This window comes from Rhinoraja longicauda, chromosome 40 (genome assembly GCF_053455715.1).
Source record: "Rhinoraja longicauda isolate Sanriku21f chromosome 40, sRhiLon1.1, whole genome shotgun sequence".
NCBI classification, from domain to species: domain Eukaryota; kingdom Metazoa; phylum Chordata; class Chondrichthyes; order Rajiformes; family Arhynchobatidae; genus Rhinoraja; species Rhinoraja longicauda.
This window is the reverse complement of record NC_135992.1, coordinates 13,805,241-13,828,428: the sequence shown is the minus strand read 5'-3', so window position 1 is coordinate 13,828,428 and position 23,188 is coordinate 13,805,241. Positions and strand designations below refer to the sequence as shown.

Genomic DNA, 23,188 nt, shown 5'->3' with positions numbered 1-23,188 from the left:
CAGCGTTGGGATAGTCCCAGCCTCAACTACCTCCTCTGGCAGCTCGTTCCATACACCCACCACCCTTCGTGTGAAAAAGTGCGGCACGGTGGCGCAGCGGTAGAGTTGCTGCCTCACAGCGCCAGGGACCCGGGTTCGATCCTGTCCACGGGTGCTGTCTGTACGGAGTTTGCATGTTCTCCCCGTGACCTGCGTGGGTTTTCTCCCTGTGCTCCGGTTTCCTCCCACACTCTAAAGACGTGCAGGTTTGTTTATAGGTTCATTGCCTTTGGTAAAATCGTAAATTGTCCCCAGTGTGTGTGGGATAGTGTTGGCGTGCGGGGATCGCTGGTCGGCGCGGACCCGGTGGGCCAAGAATCCATGTTGGGCAGCATGGGCTAGTTGGACCGAAGGGCCTGTTTCTACCGACGACAGACGCAAAAAGCTGGAGTAACTCAGCGGGTCGGGCAGCATCTCTGGAGAGAAGGAATGGGCGACGTTTCGGGTCGAGACCCTTCTTGAGACTGTGAGTCAGAGGGGGGTGGAAGGTGAAAGGAGAGATATAGACGGCGATGTAGAGAGAGATATAGAACAAATGAATGGAAGATGTGAAAAAAGGTAACGATGATAAAGGAAACAACCCATTGGGAGTTGTGTGCTAGGTGAGAACGAGAAGCTGGTGTGACTCAGGTGGGGGTGGGATGGAGAGAGAGGGAATGTCGGGGTTAGTTGAAGTTGGAGAAATCATTGTAGTGTTGGAAGAGCAGAACTCTACACACACGCACGGAAACCTTCTTAAAACAGACCCTTCTTCAGACTGGATGAGCACGCTGTATGACTGGTGGGTGGGTGGGTGGGTGGGTGGGTGGGTGGGTGGGTGAGGCAGGGTGGGTGGGTGAGGCAGAGGGGGGGGGGGGGGTTGATGTGAAAGGATTGGGGTGTAAATTCCAGAGTTTGATGATCGAGCCACTGCTGGGAAAAGTGTTGACGTTGGGCTCGTTGATAGCGCTGTTTACAAGGTGTGTTAGTACTGGACGCACCTCGACAGGGGAAGCATTGAGACTGAAGGCAGGCACAAAATGCTGGAGTAACTCAGCGGGTCGGGCAGCATCTCTGGAGAGAAGGAAAGGGTGACGTCTCGGGTCGAGACCCTTCTTCAGGCATGTGTGTGTGTCGAATTGGTCTTCTTTCATGAGGTAAACTGGAGTCACGGCACCTCCTATCAGGAGCATAGAAACAAAGAAAATAGGTGCAGGAGTAGGCCATTTGGCCCATCAAGTCTACTCTGCCATTCAATCATAGAAGTTCAGTTTCTACAGGGTGCAAAAAGGCTGGAGCGACTAGGCTTGTATACACTGGAATTTAGAAGGATGAGAGGGGATCTTATCGAAACGTATAAGATTATTAAGGGGTTGGACACATTAGAGGCAGGAAACATGTTCCCAATGTTGGGGGAGTCCAGAACCAGGGGCCACAGTTTAAGAATAAGGGGTAGGCCATTTAGAACAGAGATGAGGAAAAACCTTTTCAGTCAGAGAGTTGTGAATCTGTGGAATTCTCTGCCTCAGAGGGCAGTGGAGGCCAATTCTCTGAATACATTCAAGAGAGAGCTGGATAGAGCTCTTAAGGATGGCGGAGTCAGGGGGTATGGGGAGAAGGCAGGAACGGGGTACTGATTGAGAATGATCAGCCATGATCACATTGAATGGCGGTGCTGGCTCGAAGGGCCGAATGGCCTCCTCCTGCACCTATTGTCTATTGTTTATTGTCTATTGTCTAAAACCAACACCCCCAGGTTTAAGAAAATAACTGCAGATGCTGCTACAAATCAAAGGTATTTATTCATAAAATGCTGGAGTAACTCAGCGGGTCAGGCAGCATCTCGGGAGAGAAGGAATGGGTGACGTTTCGGGTCGAGACCCTTCTTCAGACTGTTTAGTTTACGTAGTTCCGAGTTGAGTTTAGTTTATTGTCGTGTGTACCGAGCGAGGTACAGTGAAAAGCTTGTGTTGCGTGCGATCCAGTCAGCGGAAAGACAATACATGATTACAATCGAGCCGTCCACAGTGTACAGACAGATACAGGATAAAGGGAATAACGTGAATAACGTTTAGTGCAAGATAAAGTCCGATCAAAGATAGTCCGAGGGTCTCCAATGAGGTGGATAGTAGTCCAGCACTGCTCTCTGGTTGTGGTAGGATGGTTCAGTTGCCTGATAACAGCCGGGATGAAACTGTCCCTGAATCTGGAGCTGTGCGTTCTCACACTTCTGTACCTCTTGCCCGATGGGAGAGGGGAGAAGTGGCCGGGGGTGAGACTGGTCCTTGATGATGCTGCTGGCCTTGCCGAGGCGGCGTGAGGTGTAGATGGAGTCGATGGAAGGGAGGTTGGTTTATGTGTGCGATGGTCTGGGCTGCGTCCACAACTCTCTGCGATTTCTCGGGGGGAGTCTTGGATGGAGCTGTTCCCAGACCAAGCTGTGATGCAGGTCCTGACAAAAATGCTTTCCGTGGTTCATCCGCAAAGGCAGACGTACGTGAGCCTGGTGTTGTGATTTATTAAATGCCAAGCTCGGTTTAACATTGAGCCTGTTGGATTCCAGCCAGTGTCAACACCAGACACTTATCCTCTTAAAACGCACACCGCAATAGCAGGGCTACCAGGTCCACTCTTCCTGTTCACGGTGGTCGCCCAGAAGATACACATTAAAAGCTGGAGTAACTCAGTGGCACAGGCAGCATCTCTGGAGAGAGGGAATGGCTGTGGAGGCCTAGCCAGTGGATATTTTAAGGCAAGGGGTAGTAGATAGATTCTTGATTGGTACGGGTGTCAAAGGTTGAGAACGGGGTTAGGAGGGAGAGATAGATCAGCCATGATTGAATGGTGGAGCAGACTTGATGGGCCGAATGGCCTAATTCTGCTCCTAGCTCTTATGAACTTTAGGGCAGCACGGTGGCGCAGCGGTAGAGTTGCCGCCTCACAGCGCCAGAGACCTGGGTTCGATCCTGTCCACGGGTGCTGTCTGTGTGGAGTTTGCACGTTCTCCCCGCGACCACGTGTGCTCCGATTTCCCCCTACATCCCACTACGACTTTAGACTTCAGAGACACGGTGCGACCAGCGAACACGAACACGAACACTATCCCACACACACTAGGGAGAATGTTACAATTTTACAGGAGCCAATTAACCTACAAACCTGCACGTCTTTGGAGTGTGGGAGGGGAAACCGGAGCACCCGGAGAAAACCCACGCGGGTCACGGGGAGAACGTGCAAACCCCGTACAGACAGCGCCCGTGGTCAGGATGGAACCCGGGTCTCTGGCGCCGTGAGGCAGCAACTCTACCGCTGCGCCATCATAACGCCAGGGAATTCTCAAGAACACGTGGGGCGGCACGGTGGCGCGGCGGTAGAGTTGCGGCCTCACGGCGCCAGAGACCCGGGTTCGATCCCGACCGCGGGCGCCGTCTGTACGGAGTTTGCACGTTCTCCCCGTGACCTGCGTGGGTTTTCACCGAGATCCTCGGTCTCCTCCCACACTCCAAAGACGTGCACGTTTGATGGTCAATTGGCTCGGTATAAATGTCAATCGTCCCCTGTGTGTGTAGGATTGCGTTAGTGCGCGGGGATCGCTGGGCGGCGCGGACTCGGTGGGGCCGGAGGTCTTGTTCTCGCGCTGTACCTCTAAACTAAACTAAATCTGATGCCTGAGACAAGCTGGATTGGGATTTCAGCGTGCTGCTGTTTCCAGGGGCCGTTATACACAGATATCTACGGTAGTTCCTGTTTACCCGTACAAAACCAACACACAGACTTCGTCGAAGATCAATGACATCACCCTCGTTCATCCAAATGTCAAATGCTCTCTGTAAATGTGAAGAACATTAGGACTGTACAAGCAAATGTTAGACGAAATAATCTTTGCACCTAATCCTTCCCACTCGTCTCTTTAATTTCATGTTTCTTGTGATTTGTGTTTTTATTACTGTTGGGGGGAGTCCAGAACAAGGGGCCACAGTTTAAGAATAAGGGGTAGGCCATTTAGAACGGAGATGAGGAAGAACTTTTTCAGTCAGAGAGTTGTGAAGGTGTGGAATTCTCTGCCTCAGAAGGCAGTGGAGGCCAGTTCGTTGGATGCTTTCAAGAGAGAGCTGGATAGAGCTCTTAAGGATAGCGGAGTGAGGGGGTATGGGGAGAAGGCAGGAACGGGGTACTGATTGAGAGTGATCAGCCATGATCGCATTGAATGGCGGTGCTGGCTCGAAGGGCTGAATGGCCTACTCCTGCACCTATTGTCTATTGTCTATTGTCTATTGTCTATCAATTTCCCTCCTGGGATAAGTAAAGTTCTATCATATCGTATCGTATCATATTGTATCGTATTGTAATGTATCGTATTGTATTGTATTGTATTGTATTGTATTGTATTGTATCATATTGTATTGTATCATATTGTATTGTATTGTATTGTATTGTATTGTATTGTATCATATTGTATTGTATTGTATTATATTGTATCATATTGTATTGTATTGTATTGTATTGTATTGTATTGTATTGTATCATATTGTATTGTATTGTATTGTATTGTATTGTATTGTATTGTATTGTATTGTATTGTATTGTATTGTATTGTATTGTATCATATTGTATTGTATTGTATCATATTGTATTGTATTGTATTGTATTGTATCATATTGTATTGTATTGTATTGTATTGTATTGTATCATATTGTATTGTATTGTATCATATTGTATTGTATTGTATCATATTGTATTGTATTGTATTGTATTGTATTGTATCGTATCGTATTGTATTGTATTGTATCGTATTGTATTGTATCGTATTGTATTGTATTGTATTGTATTGTATCATATTGTATTGTAACCCCTGGGATGGCAGGACTTTCATATGAAGAAAGACTGGATAGACTCGGCTTGTACTCGCTGGAATTTAGAAGACTGAGGGGGGAAACATATAAAATTCTTAAGGGGTTGGAGAGGCTAGATGCGGGAAGATTGTTCCCGATGTTGGGGGAGTCCAGAACCAGGGGTCACAGCTTAAGGATAAGGGGGAAGTCTTTTAGGACCGAGATGAGAACGTTTTTTTTCACACAGAGAGTGGTGAGTCTGTGGAATTCTCTGCCACAGAAGGTAGTTGAGGCCAGTTCATTGGCTATATTTAAGAGGGAGTTAGATGTGGCCCTTGTGGCTAAAGGGATCAGGGGGTATGGAGAGAAGGCAGGTACAGGTTACTGAGCTGGATGATCAGCCATGATCATATTGAATGGCGGTGCAGGCTCGAAGGGCCGAATGGCCTACTCCTGCACCTATTTTCTATGTTTCTATGTATTGTATTGTATCGTATTGTATTGTATTGTATTGTATCGTATCGTATTGATCTGTGCTGTTATTGAGCGCGCGTGATAATGTCAGGTGTGGGCTGAGTTGAATGGTGTGGGTTTTCTCCGGGTGTTCCGGTTTCCTCCCACATCCCAAAGACCTGCGGGTTTGTAGGTTAGATAGCCACTCTGTAAAATTGCCCCCCCCCCCAAAAAAGAAGTGGGATGACATAGAACATAATGTGAAGGGGCAATCGATTGAAAGTGAGATACCACATGGTCACAGGCCCATCGGCCCATCGAGTCCAATGCTCACCATTACTGGTTTAACGTCGTCCCACTTTTTCTCATCCACTCCCTGCACACCAGGGGGCCGGTTAACCTTACAAACCCGCACGTCTTTGGGAATGTGGGAGGAGACCGGGGCACGGGGTCACAGGGAGAACGTGCAAACTCCACACAGACAGCACCCGAGGTCAGGATCGAACCCGGGGGTCCCTGGCGCGGCGAGGAAGCAACTCTACCTCTGCGCCACCCTGCCGCCCCTGGGTCTCGGTACCATGGTGATATTTATCCCTTGCTAAACATTAGTTATCTGACCGCTATCACCTTTGATGTTTACGGTAGCTTTCTCTGTTTGTTTCCCCTTTGGAACGGAAGGAACACTTCAATTAAGAAGTCGTCCGTGGCAGTAAAATATTTTCTGCCTTCCTGTGGTGAGACGAAATGCAGTTCTCCCTCTCTCTGCTGAGTAGCAAAGGCTCGACACCTTAAACTACAGGGCCACACGGCTTTCAACGTCTGTGCAGGGCAAGGTCCCTGTATCAGGGCGGCACGGTGGCGCAGCGGTAGAATTGCTGCCTTACAGCGCTTACAGCGCCAGAGACCCGGGTTCGATCCCGACTACGGGCGCTGTCTGTACGGGGTTTGCACTTTCTCCCCGTGACCTGCGCAAGTTTTCTCCGAGATCTTCGGTTTCCTCCCACACTCCAAAGACGTGCTGTACAGGTTTGTAGTCAAATTGGCTTGGTATAAAAGTTTAAACAATCATCCCTAGTGTATGTGGTGTTCGTGTTAGTGTGCGGGGATCGCTGGTCGGCGCGGACTCGGTGGGCCGATGGGCCTGTTTCCATGCTTTCATTCCTTCTCTCCAGAGATGCTGCCCGTCCCGCTGAGTTACTCCAGCATTTTGTGTCTACCTTCGATTTAAACCAGCATCTGCAGTTCCTTCCTATCTCCTGTGATGGAGACGGTGAGATCTAGAAACGGCAGGGAGATGTCGGCAAAGCAGCACCTTTACCTCCTCAGACAGCTGAGGAAATTCGGAGTCTCTCTGAGGATCCTTCATTGCTTCTACTCTGGGGCTGTAGAGAGCATCCTGTCCGGCAACATCACAGTCTGGTTTGGGAACAGCTCTGCCTAGGACAGGAAGGCCCTGCGGAGAGTAGTGCGTTCGGCTGAACGCACCATGGGAACTACACTCGTCCCCCTGCAGGACCTATACATCAGGAGGTGCAGATCCAGAGCCAGCAACATTATGGGGGACCCCTACCACCCCAGCAACGGACTGTTCCAGTTGCTACGGTCAGGCAAACGCCTCCGCTGTCACGCTGTGAAAACGATGAGACAGAGTTTCCTCCCACAGGCCATCAGGACTGTTAACTCTCATATTACCAGGGACTAATTTAATTTACTATATTAATTTTTTTTGTGTTACATTTTTTTTCTCTATTCTGTTTTGTAGTTTAGCACAATCCGCAGGCATTGCCACTTTCATTTCACTGCACATCTTGTATATGTATGTGGCAAATAAAGTTGACTTGAGATGGTCCAAGTGAATTTGAGTCATTTAATCTTTGCATGCTTTCATGGCCACACTCTCATCTCACCCCTGCCCTCGGGAAGACGGTACAGGAGCCTGAAAATTGTAACGTCCAGGTTCAGGAACAACTTCTTCCCGACAGCCATCAGGCTATTAAACATTACAACCTCCAAACAAGCTCTGAACTACATAGACAATTATTGTTATTATTGCGCTATTATTGTTTGTTGTTTGTGTGTATGTATATGTATGTGTGTGTGTATATTCATTATATATATATATATATATATATATATGTATGTATGTATGTATGTATGTATGTATGTATGTATGTATGTATGTATGTATGTATGTATGTATGTATGTATGTATGTATGTATGTGTGTATGTGTATATGTATATGTATGTGTATATGTATGTGTATATGTATGTGTATATGTATGTATGTATATGTATGTATATGTATGTATATGTATGTATATGTATGTATATATATATATATATTTATTCGTGAGTATGTTTGTATATACAATCACTGAATCTTTCTCTCTCTCGTTTATCATATTGTTTACAGTGCACTATGTTTACACATTCTGTTGTGCTGCTGCAAGTGAGAGTTTTATTGTTCTATCTGGGACACACGACAATAAAACACTCTTGACTCTTATCGCCTTCCCTTAGCTAAACAATGATCTATATTCTACATCTTCCTTGAACTACGTCCACTTTGATGTCTCGTTTTCACACCTCACACCTTCCATATCTCTCATTTCCCTCCTCCCCTGACTCTCCAGTCTGAAGAAGGGCCTCGACCCGAAATGTCACCCATTCCTTCTCTCCAGAGATGCTGCCTGTCCCGCTGAGTTACTCCAGCTTTTTGTGTCTATGTGTGTATATATACACCCACACAGTAACCTTTTAGTTTTCTCGTTTATTTTATGGTTTACAGTGTAGTATGTTTACATACTCTGTTTTGGTGCTGCAGGTAAGACTATCAATGTTCTATCTGGGAGACACACGACAACGTTCCCAATGTTGGGGGGGAGTCCAGAACCAGGGGCCACACAGTCTAAGAATACAGGGGAGGCCATTTAAAACTGAGGTGAGAAGAAACCTTTTCACCCAGAGAGTTGTGAATTTGTGGAATTCTCTGCCACAGAGGGCAGTGGAGGACAATTCACTGGATGGATTTAAAGTATAAGAAAATAACTGCAGATGATGGTGCAAATCGAAGGTATTTATTCACAAAATGCTGGAGTAACTCAGCAGGTCAGGCAGCACCTCAGGAGAGAAGGAATGGGTGACGTTTTTGGGTCGAGACCCTTCAGACCCTCAGTCTGAAGAAGGGTCTCGACCCGAAACGTCACCCATTCCTTCTCTCCTGAGATGCTGCCTGACCTGCTGAGTTACTCCAGCATTTTGTGGATGAATTTAAAAGAGAGTTAGATAGAGCTCTAGGGGCTAGTGGAATCAAGGGATATGGGGAGAAGGCAGGCACGGGTTACTGATTGTGGACGATCAGGCATGATCACAATGAATGGCGGTGCTGGCTTGAAGGGGCCAAATGGCCTCCTCCCGCACCTATTTTCTATGTTTCTATGTAAAACACTCTGGACTCTTAATAGTTTATTCTTAATTATTTACCGTATGTGGTGTTGTTACTTGGGAGCAAAGCACCAAGGCAAATTCCTTGTATGCATACAAGGAATCTGCCTTGGCTGATAAAATGTATTAAATTCAATTAAAGTCTGGTTGATTCACCAAAAGTCTGGTGCCTTGAACTTGTCGCCCCGCCCCCCCGCGCCCTGAATGACGGCTGCATTCAAATGATCTGTAAGGCATTATGGCTCCCGCAACAAAACAAATACTGTTCATAGTCAAGTATTGCGGTGATTGTGCGAATGGATTTTGTTCATCGTGTTAGAAAACGTTTGTAAAAGGGTAGAGTTTGTAAAGGGTGACCGGCTCACCCTGATGTTGAAGTGTGTTGCTGGTTGTTGGTAGGGGCCGGCCGGCGTGTTTCTGTATCGTCAGTGAGGTATATCCTTACCTGTTGCATTTACTTGCAGCAGAAAATGATGAATGGTTTTAATGAGTTAGTGATTAACTAGCTCCCACCCGGAAGGATTAACAACCCTTCAGGGCCGTTCTGATGCTACTGGCGATCGTGGGAGATACTAGTTTAACTATGGTTTTAGTAATTAACTATCTCCCACCCTGAATACAAACAATATATATAAGAAAATAACTGCAGATGCTGGTACAAATCGATTCATTCACAAAATGCTGGAGTAACTCAGCAGGTCAGGCAGCATCTCGGGAGAGAAGGAATGGGTGACGTTTCGGGTCGAGACCCTTCTTCAGACTGATGTCGGGGGGTGGGACAAAGGAAGGATATAGGTGGAGACAGGAAGATAGAGGGAGATCTGGGAAGGAGGAGGGGAAGGGAGGGACAGAGGAGCTATCTGAAGTTGGAGAAGTCGACGTTCATACCACCGGGCCGCAAACTGCCCAGGCGAAATATGAGGTGCTGCTCCTCCCCCCTCAACTCCATCAAAGGACCCAAACATTCTTTCCAGGTGAGACAAAGGTTCACCTGCACCTCCTCCAACCTCATCTATTGCATCCGCTGCTCTAGATGTCAACTCATCTATATCGGCGAAACCAAGCGCAGGCTCGGCGATCGCTTCGCTGAACACCTGCGCTCGGTCCGCATTAACGCCACTGATCTCCCGGTGGCCCAGCACTTCAACTCCCCCTCCCATTCCCAGTCTGACCTCTCTGTCATGGGCCTCCTCCAGTGCCATAGTGAGGCCCGCCGGAAATTGGAGGAGCAGCACCTCATATTTCGCCTGGGCAGTTTGCGGCCCGGTGGTATGAACGTCGACTTCTCCAACTTCAGATAGCTCCTCTGTCCCTCCCTTCCCCTCCTCCTTCCCAGATCTCCCTCCATCTTCCTGTCTCCACCTATATCCTTCCTTTGTCCCACCCCCGACATCAGTCTGAAGAAGGGTCTCGACCCGAAACGTCACCCATTCCTTCTCTCCCGAGATGCTGCCTGACCTGCTGAGTTACTCCAGCATTTTGTGAATAAATCTGAATACAAACAAGTTTAACTATGATTTTAATGAGTTAGTGATTAACTATCTCCCACCCTGAATACAAACAAGTTTAACTATGATTTTAATGAGTTAGTGATTAACTATCTCCCACCCTGAATACAAACAAGTTTAACTATGATTTTAATGAGTTAGTGATTAACTATCTCCCACCCAGAATACAAACAAGTTTAACTATGATTTTTTAATGAGTTAGTGATTAACTAGCTCACATCCTGAAGTTGAATTCGATTTATTCACAAAATGCTGGAGTAACTCAGCAGGTCAGGCAGCATCTCGGGCAGCGTTTCGGGTCGAGACCCTTCCTCAGACTGAAGTTTAATGATGGTTTCAATGAGTTAGTAATTAACTAGCTCCCACCCTGAAGGGACTTCAGGACTCTTCTGATGCTGTCATTCACAAAATGCTGGAGTAACTCAGCAGGTCGGGCAGCATTCTTCTGATGCTACTGATTAACTAGCTTCCCACCCTGAATACAAGTTTAACTATGATTTTAATGAGTAAGTGATTAACTTGCTCCCACCCTGAATACAAGTTTAACTATGATTTTAATGAGTTAGTGATTAACTTGCTCCCACCGTGAATACAAGTTTAACTATGATTTTAATGAGTTAGTGATTAACTTGCTCCCACCCTGACGGCTTAACAAACCTTCAGGGCCATTCTGATGCTACTGGCGATCGCGGGATATTTAACTATGATTTTAATGAGTTAGTGATTAACTAGCTCACACCCTGAAAACTTAACAACCGTTCTGATGCTATTTGTGATTGCGGGAGATACTAGTTTAACGATGAGTTAGTAATTAACTAGCTCCCACCCTGAAGACTTAACACTTCAGGACTCTTCTGATGATCGAGGGAGATACTAGTTTAACTATGGTTTTAGTGATTAACTAGCTTCCCACCCTGTATACAAGTTTAACGATGGTTTCAATGAGTTAGTGATTAACTAGCTCCCACCCTGAAGAGTTAACAACACTTCAGGACTCTTCTGATGATCGAGGGAGATACTAGCTTAACTATGGTTTTAGTGATTAACTAGCTTCCCACCCTGAATACTAGTTTAACTATGATTTTAATGAGTTAGTGATTAACCAGCTTCCCACCCTGAATACAAGTTTAACTATGATTTTAATGAGTTAGTGATTAACTAGCTCACACCCTGAAAACTTAACAACCTTCAGGACCGTTCTGATGCTACTTGTGATTGCGGGAGATACTAGTTTAATGATGGTTTTAATGAGTTAGTGATTAACTATCTCCCACCCTGAAGACTTAACAACAGTTTAGGACTCTTCTGATGTTACTGTAGATCGAGGGAGATACTTTAACTATGGTTTTACTGATTAACTAGCTTCCCACCCCGAATACAAGTTTAACTATGATTTTAATGAGTTAGTGATTAACTAGCTCACACCCTGAAGACTTAACACTTCAGGACTCTTCTGACGCTACTGGAGATCGCTCATGTTATATGATGTGTTGGAAAATAACTGCAGATGCTGGTACAAATCGAAGGTATCACAAAATGCTGGAGTAACTCAGCGGGTCAGGCAGCATCTCTGGAGAGAAGGAATGGGTGACGTTTCGGGTCGAGACCCTTCTTCAGACTGATGTGTTGGTAGACGGTACAGATAGACGGTAGCATCTGCAGTTTCTAGTGGTGATTTTTAACTAGTGGTTAACCTTGAGAGGAATAGGTAAATGTGTACGTGTAGACTGGTAGAGAGAGGAAAATGCACAAGAGAATTGCTTGCACAGAATGCTGGAGTAACTCAGCGGGACAGGCAGCATCAAAGATATTATCTTTGGGCAGCATCTCTGGAGAGAAAGAATGGGTGATGTTTTGGGTCGAGACCCTTCTTCAGACAAGGGCTTAGATACATACAAATAGGTGCAGCAGGAGGCCATTTGGCCCTTCGAGCCAGCACCGCCATTCAATGTAATCACGGTTGATCATCCACAATTAAGACCCCCTTCCTGCCTTCTCCTCATATCTCTTGATTCCGCTAGCCCTAAGAGCTCTATTCTACCTCTCTTTTCAATGCATCCAGTGAATCGGCCTCCACTGCCTTCTGAGGCAGAGAATTCCACAAATTGACAACTCTCTCTGGGTGAAAAAGTTTTTATGCTCAGTGTTGAAGGCAGCGTTTTTGGGGGAAAAAAGTTTAACAAATAGCTTGAGGCATAGATCGGATAGATGGTCCCAGTGTGCAAATGTCCAACACTAGAGGGCATAGTTTAGTTTAGTTTAATTTAGAGATACAGTGCGGAAACAGGCCCTTCAGCCCACCGGGTCCGTGCCGACCAGCGATCCTTGTACTATCCTACACTATCCTACACACTACCAAGGCCAATTAACCTACAAAGATGTACAGGCTTGCCCCTGTGTAAATTGTCCCTAGTTTCCGGTCAGAACCCCATTCTGAAGTCTAAAGAAGGGTCTCGATCCGAAACGTCACCCATTCCTTCTCTCCAGAGATGCTGCCCGTCCCGCTGAGTTACTCCAGCATTTTGTGTCTATAAGGTCATAAGTGATTGGAGCAGAATTAGGCCACTCGGCCCATCAAGTCTACTCCTCCATTCAATCATGGCTGATCTGTCTCTCCCTCCTAACCCCATTCTCCGGCTTTCTCCCCGTAACCCCTGACACCCGCCCTGATCAAGAATCGTTGAATCTCTGCCTTAAAGGTATCCATCGACTTGGCCTCCACAGCGGTCTGTGGCAATGATTTCCACAGATTCACCATCCACTGCCTAATGAAATTCCTCCTCGTTTCCTTTCTTAAGGTGCATCCTTTTATTTTGAAGCTGTGGCCTCCGGTCCTAGAGGGGTAAGGTGTGAAAATGACAGATAAAAGCAGACGATGATAAGGAAATGTAGAATAAGAAAATAACTGCAGATGCTGGTACAAATCGAAGGTATTTATTCACAAAAGGCTGGAGTAACTCAGCAGGTCAGGCAGCATCTCAGGAGAGAAGGAATGGGTGACGTTTCGGGTCGAGACCCTTCTTCAGACTGATGTCAGGGGGGCGGGACAAAGGAAGGATATAGGTGGAGACAGGAAGATAGAGGGAGATCTGGGAACGGGGAGGGGAAGAGAGGGACAGAGGAACTATCTAAAGTTGGAGAAGTCGATGTTCATACCACCGGGCTGCAAGCTGCCCAGGCGAAATACCTCAACACCTTCGCTCAACACCTGCGCTCGGTCCGCGTTGGCCAAACTGGGCTCCCGGTGGCCCAGCACTTCAACTCCCACTCCCAGTCTGACCTTTCTGTCATGGGCCTCCTCCAGTGCCATAGTGCGGCCCACCGGAAATTGGAGGAACAGCACCTCATATTTCGCCTGGGCAGCTTGCAGCCCAGTGGTATGAACATTGACTTCTCCAACTTTAGATAGTTCCTCTGTCCCTCTCTTCCCCTCCTCCTTCCCAGATCTCCCTCTATCTTCCTGTCTCCACCTATATCCTTCCTTTGTCCCGCCCACCCTGACATCAGTCTGAAGAAGGGTCTCGACCCGAAACGTCGCCCATTCCTTCTCTCCTGAGATGCTGCCTGACCCGCTGAGTTACTCCAGCATTTTGTGAAATAAATACCTTCGGCTTGGTGTATTTGTAAAAAGCTTGCCCGAGTGAATAGAATTGAATTGAATTGAATAGGTTTAATCAGCCAAGTATGTGCACACACAAGGAATGTGCCTTGGTGCTCCGCTCACAAATAACAACACGACATACATGTGAACAATGAACAATAGAACATAAAACATTAAAACATTAAGAATTAAAAATAGTGTGCGTGTAGGATAGTGTCAGTGTGCGGGGATCGCTGGTCGGCGCGGACCCGGTGGGCCGAAGGGCCTGTTTCCGCGCTGTATCTCTAAACTAAACGGTGGCGCAGCGGTAGAGTTGCCGCCTTACAGCGAATGCAGCGCCGGAGACTCGGGTTCGATCCTGACTACGGGCACCGTCTGTACGGCGTTTGTACGTTCTCCCCGTGAGTTTTCTCCGAGATCTCCGAGAAGGATGAGGGGGGATCTTATTGAAACATATAAGATAATTAGGGGATTGGACACATTAGAGGCAGGAAACATGTTCCCAATGTTGGGGGAGTCCAGAACAAGGGGCCACAGTTTAAGAATAAGGGGTAGGCCATTTAGAACGGAGATGAGGAAGAACTTTTTCAGTCAGAGAGTGGTGACGGTGTGGAATTCTCTGCCTCAGAAGGCAGTGGAGGCCAGTTCGTTGGATGCTTTCAAGAGAGAGCTGGATAGAGCTCTTAAGGATAGCGGAGTGAGGGGGTATGGGGAGAAGGCAGGAACGGGGTACTGATTGAGAGAGATCAGCCATGATCGCATTGAATGGCGGTGCTGGCTCGAGGGGCTGAATGGCCTACTCCTGCACCTATTGTCTATTGTCTATCTATTGTCTATTATCTTCGGTTTCCTCCCACACTCCTAAGACGTGCGGGTTTGTAGGTTGATTGGCTGGGCAAATGTAAAAATTGTCCCTAGTGGGTGTAGGGTAGTGTTAGTGTGTGGGGATCGCCGGGCGGCGCGGACCCGATGGGCCGAAGGGCCTGTTTCCGCGCTGTATCTCTAAATCTAAACCAAACCCTGTTCATGTTGTTTTCCTCTTCCAGGAACCCTCCGCGTCCGCAGCCCGGACATCTGCCGGAGATGGAGAAAACTTCGCCGCATCTGGCAGAGCCCTGGGGGAGCGCCACGCCGGCGTTTCTGATGGGGAACGCGTCGGGGAACGTGACGCTGGAGCCGGCGACGGCGGGCATGGCCGGGGGCAGCTCCGTGCTCATCCCCGCCGTCTACCTCACCGTGTGCGTGATCGGCCTGGGCGGCAACACCCTGGTGATCCACGTCGTCCTGCACCACGCCAAGATGGAGTCGGTCACCAACATCTACATCCTCAACCTGGCCATCGCCGACGAGCTCTTCATGCTGGGCCTGCCCTTCCTCGCCGTGCAGAACGCCCTGGCCTACTGGCCCTTCGGCTCGCTGGCGTGCCGGCTGGTCATGACCGTGGACGGCATTAACCAGTTCACCAGCATCTTCTGCCTGACCGTGATGAGCATCGACCGCTACCTGGCGGTGGTGCACCCGGTCAGGTCCATCAGGTGGCGCCAGCCTCGGGTGGCCAAGGCCGTAAACGCCATGGTGTGGGCCGTGTCCTTCGTGGTGGTCCTGCCCGTCAGCATCTTCTCCGGCGTGAAGGCGGGCATGATGACCTGCAACATCAACTGGCCCGAGCCCGTCATGGTCTGGTCCACCGCCTTCATCATCTACACCGCCACCCTGGGCTTCTTCGGGCCTCTGCTGGTCATCTGCCTCTGCTACCTCCTCATCGTGGTCAAGGTGCGGTCCTCGGGCCGCAAGGTCCGCGCCACGTCCACCAAGCGCAAGCGGTCGGAGCGCAGGGTGACCTGGATGGTGGTGATCGTGGTGGCCATCTTCGTCTTCTGCTGGCTCCCCTTCTACGTCATGAACGTGGCCAACCTGGTGTCCGCCGGGCCCCCCGAGCCCTCCATGGTGGGCCTCTACTTCTCCGTGGTCCTGCTCTCGTACGCCAACAGCTGCGCCAACCCCGTCATCTACAGCTTCCTGTCGGACAACTTCAAACAGGGCTTCCGCAAGGTGCTCTGCCGCGCCGCCCGGCGGGTGGAGGGGGAGGCCGTGGGCGGCAGCAGGGCCACGGGCAGCAGCAGCTACGTGGAGATGTGCCACGTCACCAGTCTGGGCCTGGGGGCCTTGCCCCAGGAGAGCTTGCTGGCCGGGGGCTCGGAGCAGAGGGTGCCTGGAGAGGTCCTGCCCAGCCCCCACAAGAGCCGCGCGTTGGAAATCAGCGACGTGTAGCCCCTTAAGGACATTCCCCCCTCCCCCACCCCCCCTCCAACCCCCTGCCTGACGAAGGGTCTCCCGGCCCGAAACATCACCCATTCCTTCCCTCCGGAGATGCTGCCCGACCCGCTGAGTTACTCCAGCGTTTTGCGTCCACCTTGGATGTATTCAACACAAGGTCGGCTGGAGGAGGAGCCCCCTCCAACCCCACCCCCCCCCCCCGCCCCTCCCCCCCTGTCCCCGGGACACAGAGGCGGTCAGGGGGGAAGAGGGACGTCGGGTTGGGGGCCTCAAGCAAGCCTGGGGCTGACCTGGGCTTCCAACAGGTGGACCTTGGACATTGGACAATGGACTTTGGACTTTGGACTTTGGACGCTGAGCACTGGGAGTTTAGTTTAGAGATACAGCGCGGAAACAGGCCCTTCGGCCCACCGAGTCCGTGCCGCCCAGCGATCCCCGCACACTAACACTAACCCCGCACACACTAGGGACAATTTACAATTTTACCGAAGCCAATTAGCCTACGAACCTGCACGTCTTAGGAGTGTGGGAGGAAACAGAAAACCCACGCAGGTCACGGGGAGAACGTACCAACTCCGTACAGACAGCACCCGTAGTCGGGATCGAACCCGTTGTCCCTGGCGCCGTGAGGCAGCAACTCTACCAGCTGCGCCACCGTGCTGCCCAATCTATGTATTCCATCTACGTCCAGAACTATGTAGCTGCACTGATAGATACCTGTTGTGCTCTCTCAGTGAAGAACTGTGCTGAACTGGCCTGTACTGTAGAAACAAGGAACCTCAGATGCTGGTGTACAACAACAAAAAAGACGCCAGGTGCTGGAGTAGCTCAGCAGGCCAGTCAGCATCTCTGGAGGACATGGACAGGTGGCGTTCCAGGTCAGGACCCTTCGGACTGAAGAAGGGTCCTACCACAATGTTCTCCAGAGACACAAAATGCTGGAGTAACTCAGCAGGTCAGGCAGCTGACCTGTATATAAAAACATAGCACAAAAAGTAAGGAAATTTGTGTTTGGTAGATTATTTCTTTGTTGTAACAATGCTTCTTGGCAATAAATCTTATACCGTTGGAAAGCCTGTTTATTTCCCTTTTAAATGGTGCCACATTTGTAAGGAACATGCATTTGTGGGATGAGCAGCAGAGCTGAGTATGTGGGTTGCGCACATGAAAAATTTGCCAAATCTTCTCTGCCAATGCCAAACAGCTTATTCTGCTGTTGCTATTGACTCTTGTTTTGAGCTTCTGGTACCCCCAGGTGCTGACAAGAATGGGATGCCATCCCACAACAGTGTGTGACCAGGCTGGTGACCAGCATGAGGAGGAGGTGCCAGGCTGTTGTGGCTGTGTATGGTTCTTCCACACGCTACTGTGGCTCCTGTTTATTAAATGAATAAATTGTTAAATTGCCAATATGTCTTGTTTCTTCAGACTTCAATCATCCAATCCACCAAACAACACCGAACAAGAGTCAATGGCAGAATAAGCTGTTTGGCATTGGCAGAGAAGATTTGGCAAATTTTTCATGGGCGCAACCCACATACTCAGCTCTGCTGCTCATCCCACAAATGCATGTTCCTTACAAATGTGGCGCCATTTAAAAGGGAAATAAACAGGCTTTCCAACGGTATAAGATTTATTGCCAAGAAGCATTGTTACAACAAAGAAATAATCTACCAAACACAAATTTCCTTACTTTTTGTGCTATGTTTATATATATATATATATATACACACACACAAACCGAAAATTCTTAAGGGGTTGGACAGGCTAGATGCAGGAAGATTGTTCCCGATGTTGGGGAAGTCCAGAACAAGGGGGTCACAGTTTAAGGATAAGGGGGAAGTCTTTTAGGACCGAGATGAGAACGTTTTTTTTCACACAGAGAGTGGTGAATCTGTGGAATTCTCTGCCGCAGAAGGTAGTTGAGGCCAGGTCATTGGCTATATTTAAGAGGGAGTTAGATGTGGCCCTTGTGGCTAAAGGGATCAGGGGGTATGGAGAGAAGGCAGGTACGGGATACTGAGTTGGATGTTCAGCCATGATCATATTGAATGGCGGTGCGTACAGGCTCGAAGGGCCGAATGGCCTACTCCTGCACCTATTGTCTATGTTTCTATGTTTCTATATACGAACATTTTTTTCCTTGTTTATTATAATGGTTACCTATTCTGTCGTGCTGTGGCAAGCAAGAGTTTCATTGTTCTGTCTGGGACACACGACAATAAAACTCTCTGGACTTTTAAACTTTGTTTAATTCACCAAAGGCTTGTAGTTTTTGAACTTGTAGCCCCACCACCCTTTGTGTAAAAAAACGTTCCCTCGCTTCAGGTTCTTGTGAAAGCTTTTCCCCTTCAACTTCACACTTCAGAACTCTGGCTCTTAAGACCGAAGAAGGGTCTCGACCCGAAACGTCGCCCACTCCCTCTCTCCAGAGCCGCTGCCCGTCCCGCTGTCACTCCGGCGTTTTGTCCCTGTCGTCGGTGTGAACCAGCGTCTGCCGTTCCTTCCGACACGTTTGGTACATTGGCGTTGATCAGCCAAACGTGCCGAGAGGTTGGGGCGTTAGTTTGGAGTTGGCATCGCCAGATTTGTGTTGTTGCATGAGGATGGGGGGGGGGGGGGGGGCAGGGGGGGATTCCAGGTGGGAGTGGGGTCGGTGGGATCTTGCTCGGCATATTCCGGGCGGCCTGCGCTCTTCCAGGGAGCTGCCAGTTGACTGTGGGTGTGGGTGTAATCGTGCCTGTTCCCCAGCCGCCCGCACTTGCACAGTGCTGCCTGCTACCCCCATGGCCATTGTGCCCCTGCTACCTGTAACCCCGACAGGCTGGGGCCCTGTCTAGGTCTGTACTCTGCTGTTGTACCTGGACAGTGCAGTACCTGACCATGTGGGAACCTGGTGGTCTGGATTACTGTGTGTGTGTGTGTGTGTGTACTGTCCTGTACCTGTAAACTGAGGCCTATATTGCTATGTGTGTTGGAGCACGTGTGTGTGTGTGTATGTGTGCGTGTACAGTCCAGTGCCTGTGTAGCCTGATGCCTGTATAGCCAGGTGTGTGTGTGTGTGTGTGTATATACACTCCAGTACCTGGTAGCCTAATACGTGTATTACCAGGTGTGTGTGTGTGTGTGTGTGTGTACGCTCCAGTACCTGTGTGCGTGCGTGCGTACACTCCTGTACCTGTGTGGTGTGTCGCCTGTATTACCAGGTGTGTGTTTGTACAGTCCAGTACCTGTGTGGATGTGTGTGTATGTACATAAGTGTGTGTACACTCCAGTACCTGTCTGTGTGTACACGTGTGCGTGTGCGAGTGTGCATACGTACGTGTGTGTACACTCCAGTACGTGTGTGTGTGTGTGTGTGTGTGTGTGTGTGTGTGTGTGTGTGTGTGTGTGTGCACATGTGTGCGTGTGTGAGTGTGTATATGTATGTACTCCAGTACCCGTGTGTGTGACTACAGGTGTGCGTGTGTGAGTGTGTATACGTATGTGTGTGTACACTCCAGTACCTGTGTGTGTACACGTGTGCGTGTGCGAGTGTGTATACGTAGGTGTGTGTACACTCCAGTACCTGTGTGTGTACACGTGTGCGTGTGCGAGTGTGTATACGTAGGTGTGTGTACACTCCAGTACCTGTGTGGGTGTGTGTGTTCAGGTGTGAGTGTGTATACGTGCGTGTGTGTACACTCCAGTACCTGTGTGGGTGTGTACATGTGTGTGTGTGTGTGTGTGTACATGTGTGTGAGTGTGCATACGTACGTGTGTGTACACTCCAGTACCTGTGTGTGTGTGTTCAGGTGTGCGTGTGTGAGTGTGTACACGTACGTGTGTGTACACTCCAGTACCCCTGTGTGTGTGTGTGTGTTCAGGTGTGCGTGTGTGAGTGTGTACACGTACGTGTGTGTACACTCCAGTACCCCTGTGTGTGTGTGTGTGTTCAGGTGTGCGTGTGTGAGTGTGTACACGTACGTGTGTGTACACTCCAGTACCCCTGTGTGTGTGTGTGTGTACAGGTGTGCGTGTGTGAGTGTGTACACGTACGTGTGTGTACACTCCAGTACCTGTGTGGGTGTCACATGCCAATTGGTTCTTGATCCTCCAAAATATTCCAAATGGGATTTAAGCTGGAGATGGCGGAGTGCGGACTTGAGCAAGAAGGGCTTCTTGGAGAGGAAGAGCTGCCTTAAATGTAGACGCGTGTGATTGAGTGACTATATTAGGGTGAAGACTGTCCCATGCTTTAACTGTGCGAGGGATGAATGAATTGCTCTATACACACACACATATATATATACACATATGTATACTAGTTGTATCAATGTTATCGCAGACAGGCAGTCATTGCTGTTGAATAAACTTTTCAAAAGTTGCATGAATTGTGCGTGTTTCCCACCCCTACAAACTCAACACCTTAACTCAACACCATGTCCCACTTAGACGTCGTAGCAGGTCGCCGAAAAAATTGGCCCCCCCACGACAATGGCCACGACAATCCACCGCCTGGCCGACGTCAACCAGCGACCCAATCGCCGCGACTTCGGACGTCCACCTACGACCGCACCTACGGCAACCTACGACAACCGGAGTCAACCTACGTCCACCCGCGACAAGCTACGACCGTGCAGGCAACAACCGAAGACGATTCACGACGTCATTTTGGCCTCCGGTACCTGTCGCCGGTTGGCGTAGGTCGTTGCCGATGGAATTCACCGAAGTCAGCACCGGCAACGACCTACGTCACCTGGCGACCAACCTACGACAGCGCCCACGTCAGGAGATGTCAAGCCACGATCATCGGCGTCAAACCGACAGTCAAAAATACTGTCAACTTATCTATATCGGCGAAACCAAGCGCAGGCTCGGCGATCGCTTCGCTGAACACCTGCGCTCGGTCCGCGTTAACGCAACTGATCTCCCGGTGGCCCAGCACTTTAACTCCCCCTCCCATTCCCAGTCTGACCTCTCTGTCATGGGCCTCCTCCAGTGCCATAGTGAGGCCCACCGGAAATTGGAGGAGCAGCACCTCATATTTCGCTTGGACAGTTTGCGGCCCGGTGGTATGAACGTCGACTTCTCCAACTTCAGATAGTTCCTCTGTCCCTCTCTTCCCCTCCTCCTTCCCAGATCTCCCTCTATCTTCCTGTCTCCACCTATATCCTTCCTTTGTCCCACCCCCGACATCAGTCTGAAGAAGGGTCTCGACCCGAAACGTCACCCATTCCTTCTCTCCCGAGATGCTGCCTGACCTGCTGAGTTACTCCAGCATTTTGTGAATAAGTCGAAAATACTTAATCATCTCAAAATCCAGCGGAGACCAGAAAGATGCTACGACTCTTTAGAGACGACTCGCGACCGTACGGGCGACAGCCCGGCAACCGCCTAGTCGCCTATAGTCGTCTAAACAATCGCCTGTGGGACAGGGACTTTAGTTTACTCCGGGAGTCCAGAACAAGGGGCCACAGTTTAAGAGTAAGGGGTAGGCCATTTAGAACAGAGATGAGGAAAAACTTTTTCAGTCAGAGAGTTGTGGATCTGTGGAATTCTCTGCCTCAGAAGGCAGTGGAGGCCAATTCTCTGAATGCATTCAAGAGAGAGCTAGATAGAGCTCTTAAGGATAGCGGAGTCAGGGGGTATGGGGAGAAGGCAGGAACGGGGTACTGATTGAGAATGATCAGCCATGATCACATTGAATGGCGGTGCTGGTTCGAAGGGCCGAATGGCCTCCTCCTGCACCTATTGTCTATTGTCTATCTCCCCAGTTGAGCCACTCCCAGACATTTCTGCCTGGACAATTCTCTGAATGCATTCAAGAGAGAGCTAGATAGAGCTCTTAAGGATAGCGGAGTCAGGCGGGACTGTCGTATGTTGAAAGACTGGAGCGACTAGGCTTGTATACACTGGAATTTAGAAGGATGAGAGGGGATCTTATCAAAACGTATAAGATTATTAAGGGGTTGGACACATTAGAGGCAGGAAACATGTTCCCAATGTTGGGGGAGTCCAGAACCAGGGGCAACAGTTTAAGAATAAGGGGTCGGCCATTTAGAACAGAGATGAGGAAAATCTTTTTCAGTCAGAGAGTTGTGAATCTGTGGAATTCTCTGCCTCAGAAGGCAGTGGAGGCCAATCCTCTGAATGCATTCAAGAGAGAGCTGGATAGAGCTCTTAAGGATAGCGGAGTCAGGGGGTATGGGGAGAAGGCAGGAACGGGGTACTGATTGAGAATGATCAGCCATGATCACATTGAATATTCTTTAGTAACTTGTCAGTTTCTTTAGTAACTTGTCAGTTTCTTTGTTGAACTCGAAGGGCCGAATGGCCTCCTCCTGCACCTATTGTCTATTGTCTATTTACGTTACTGTAACACACCTGTAAACAGACAAACTGTCTCCCCATCCACTCTATCTACGCCTTTGGTATTTCTAATGCCTGATGTGTGATGTTTTTCTGATAAATTCCCATCAGCTTAGTATAATTCGTGACATTTCGATGGAAGCACAGATATTTGTCCCAATGCTCAGAGGTATAGCTCTGCCAATGATGCACACGGTAATGTCAGTTAAATTGCTTTCATTAATCTAAATGCCGCTACCTTTAGTGACTCAGCCTTTGTTTCCAGTTCTGTTTATTTGTCTATTAGCCAGCCACCCGAGGGAGACAGAGAAAGAGCAGATCGGCGGCACGGTGGCGCAGCGGTAGAGTTGCTGCCTCACGGCGCCAGAGACCCGGGTTCCATCCCGACTACGGGCGCTGTCTGTACGGAGTTTGCACGTTCTCCCGGTGACTTACATGGGTTTTCTCCGAGATCTCCGGTTTCCTCCCACACTCCAAAGACGTGCAGGGCTGTAGGTTAATTGGCTTCGGTAAAATTGTAAATCGTCCCCAGTGTGTGTGTGCAAGATAATGTTAGTGTGCGGGGATCGCTGGTCGGCGCGGACCCGGTGGGCCGAAGGGCCTGATTCCTTGCTGTATCTGCAAACTAAACTAAACTTCTCGGGCAACAAAGATGGAGAGAGGGAGGGAGTAGGGTTGCCAACTGTCCCGTATTAGCCGGGAC

At 49.1% G+C, this 23,188-nt stretch overlaps 1 protein-coding gene, 1 non-coding gene and 1 pseudogene across 3 annotated transcripts in view; all 3 read left to right on the top strand.

Annotated features, from left to right (window-relative positions):
• The window catches only part of LOC144611409 (ras-related C3 botulinum toxin substrate 1-like), a 40,767-nt pseudogene extending 29,054 nt beyond the window's left edge, over positions 1–11,713 (top strand). The window contains exon 6 of the transcript XR_013549514.1: positions 11,703–11,713. The product of XR_013549514.1 is annotated as a ras-related C3 botulinum toxin substrate 1-like (transcript). The remainder of the gene's footprint in view (positions 1–11,702) is intronic.
• LOC144611641 (U8 small nucleolar RNA) lies at positions 9,171–9,297 on the top strand. The gene has a single exon (XR_013549559.1). It is a non-coding gene; the product is annotated as a U8 small nucleolar RNA (small nucleolar RNA).
• A 3,192-nt stretch (positions 11,714–14,905) lies between the features above and the next one.
• LOC144611591 (somatostatin receptor type 5-like) lies at positions 14,906–17,168 on the top strand. Its single transcript, XM_078430788.1, has one exon. The coding sequence runs from the start codon at positions 14,941–14,943 to the stop codon at positions 16,126–16,128; it is 1,188 nt and encodes a 395-aa protein (XP_078286914.1). The 5' UTR covers positions 14,906–14,940; the 3' UTR covers positions 16,129–17,168.
• The last annotated feature ends 6,020 nt before the right edge of the window (positions 17,169–23,188 follow it).

Bases quoted from the DNA above. Each gene is read 5' to 3' on its own strand.
- LOC144611591 (XM_078430788.1), top strand. From the start codon at position 14,941: ATGGAGAAAACTTCGCCGCATCTGGCAGAGCCCTGGGGGAGCGCCACG.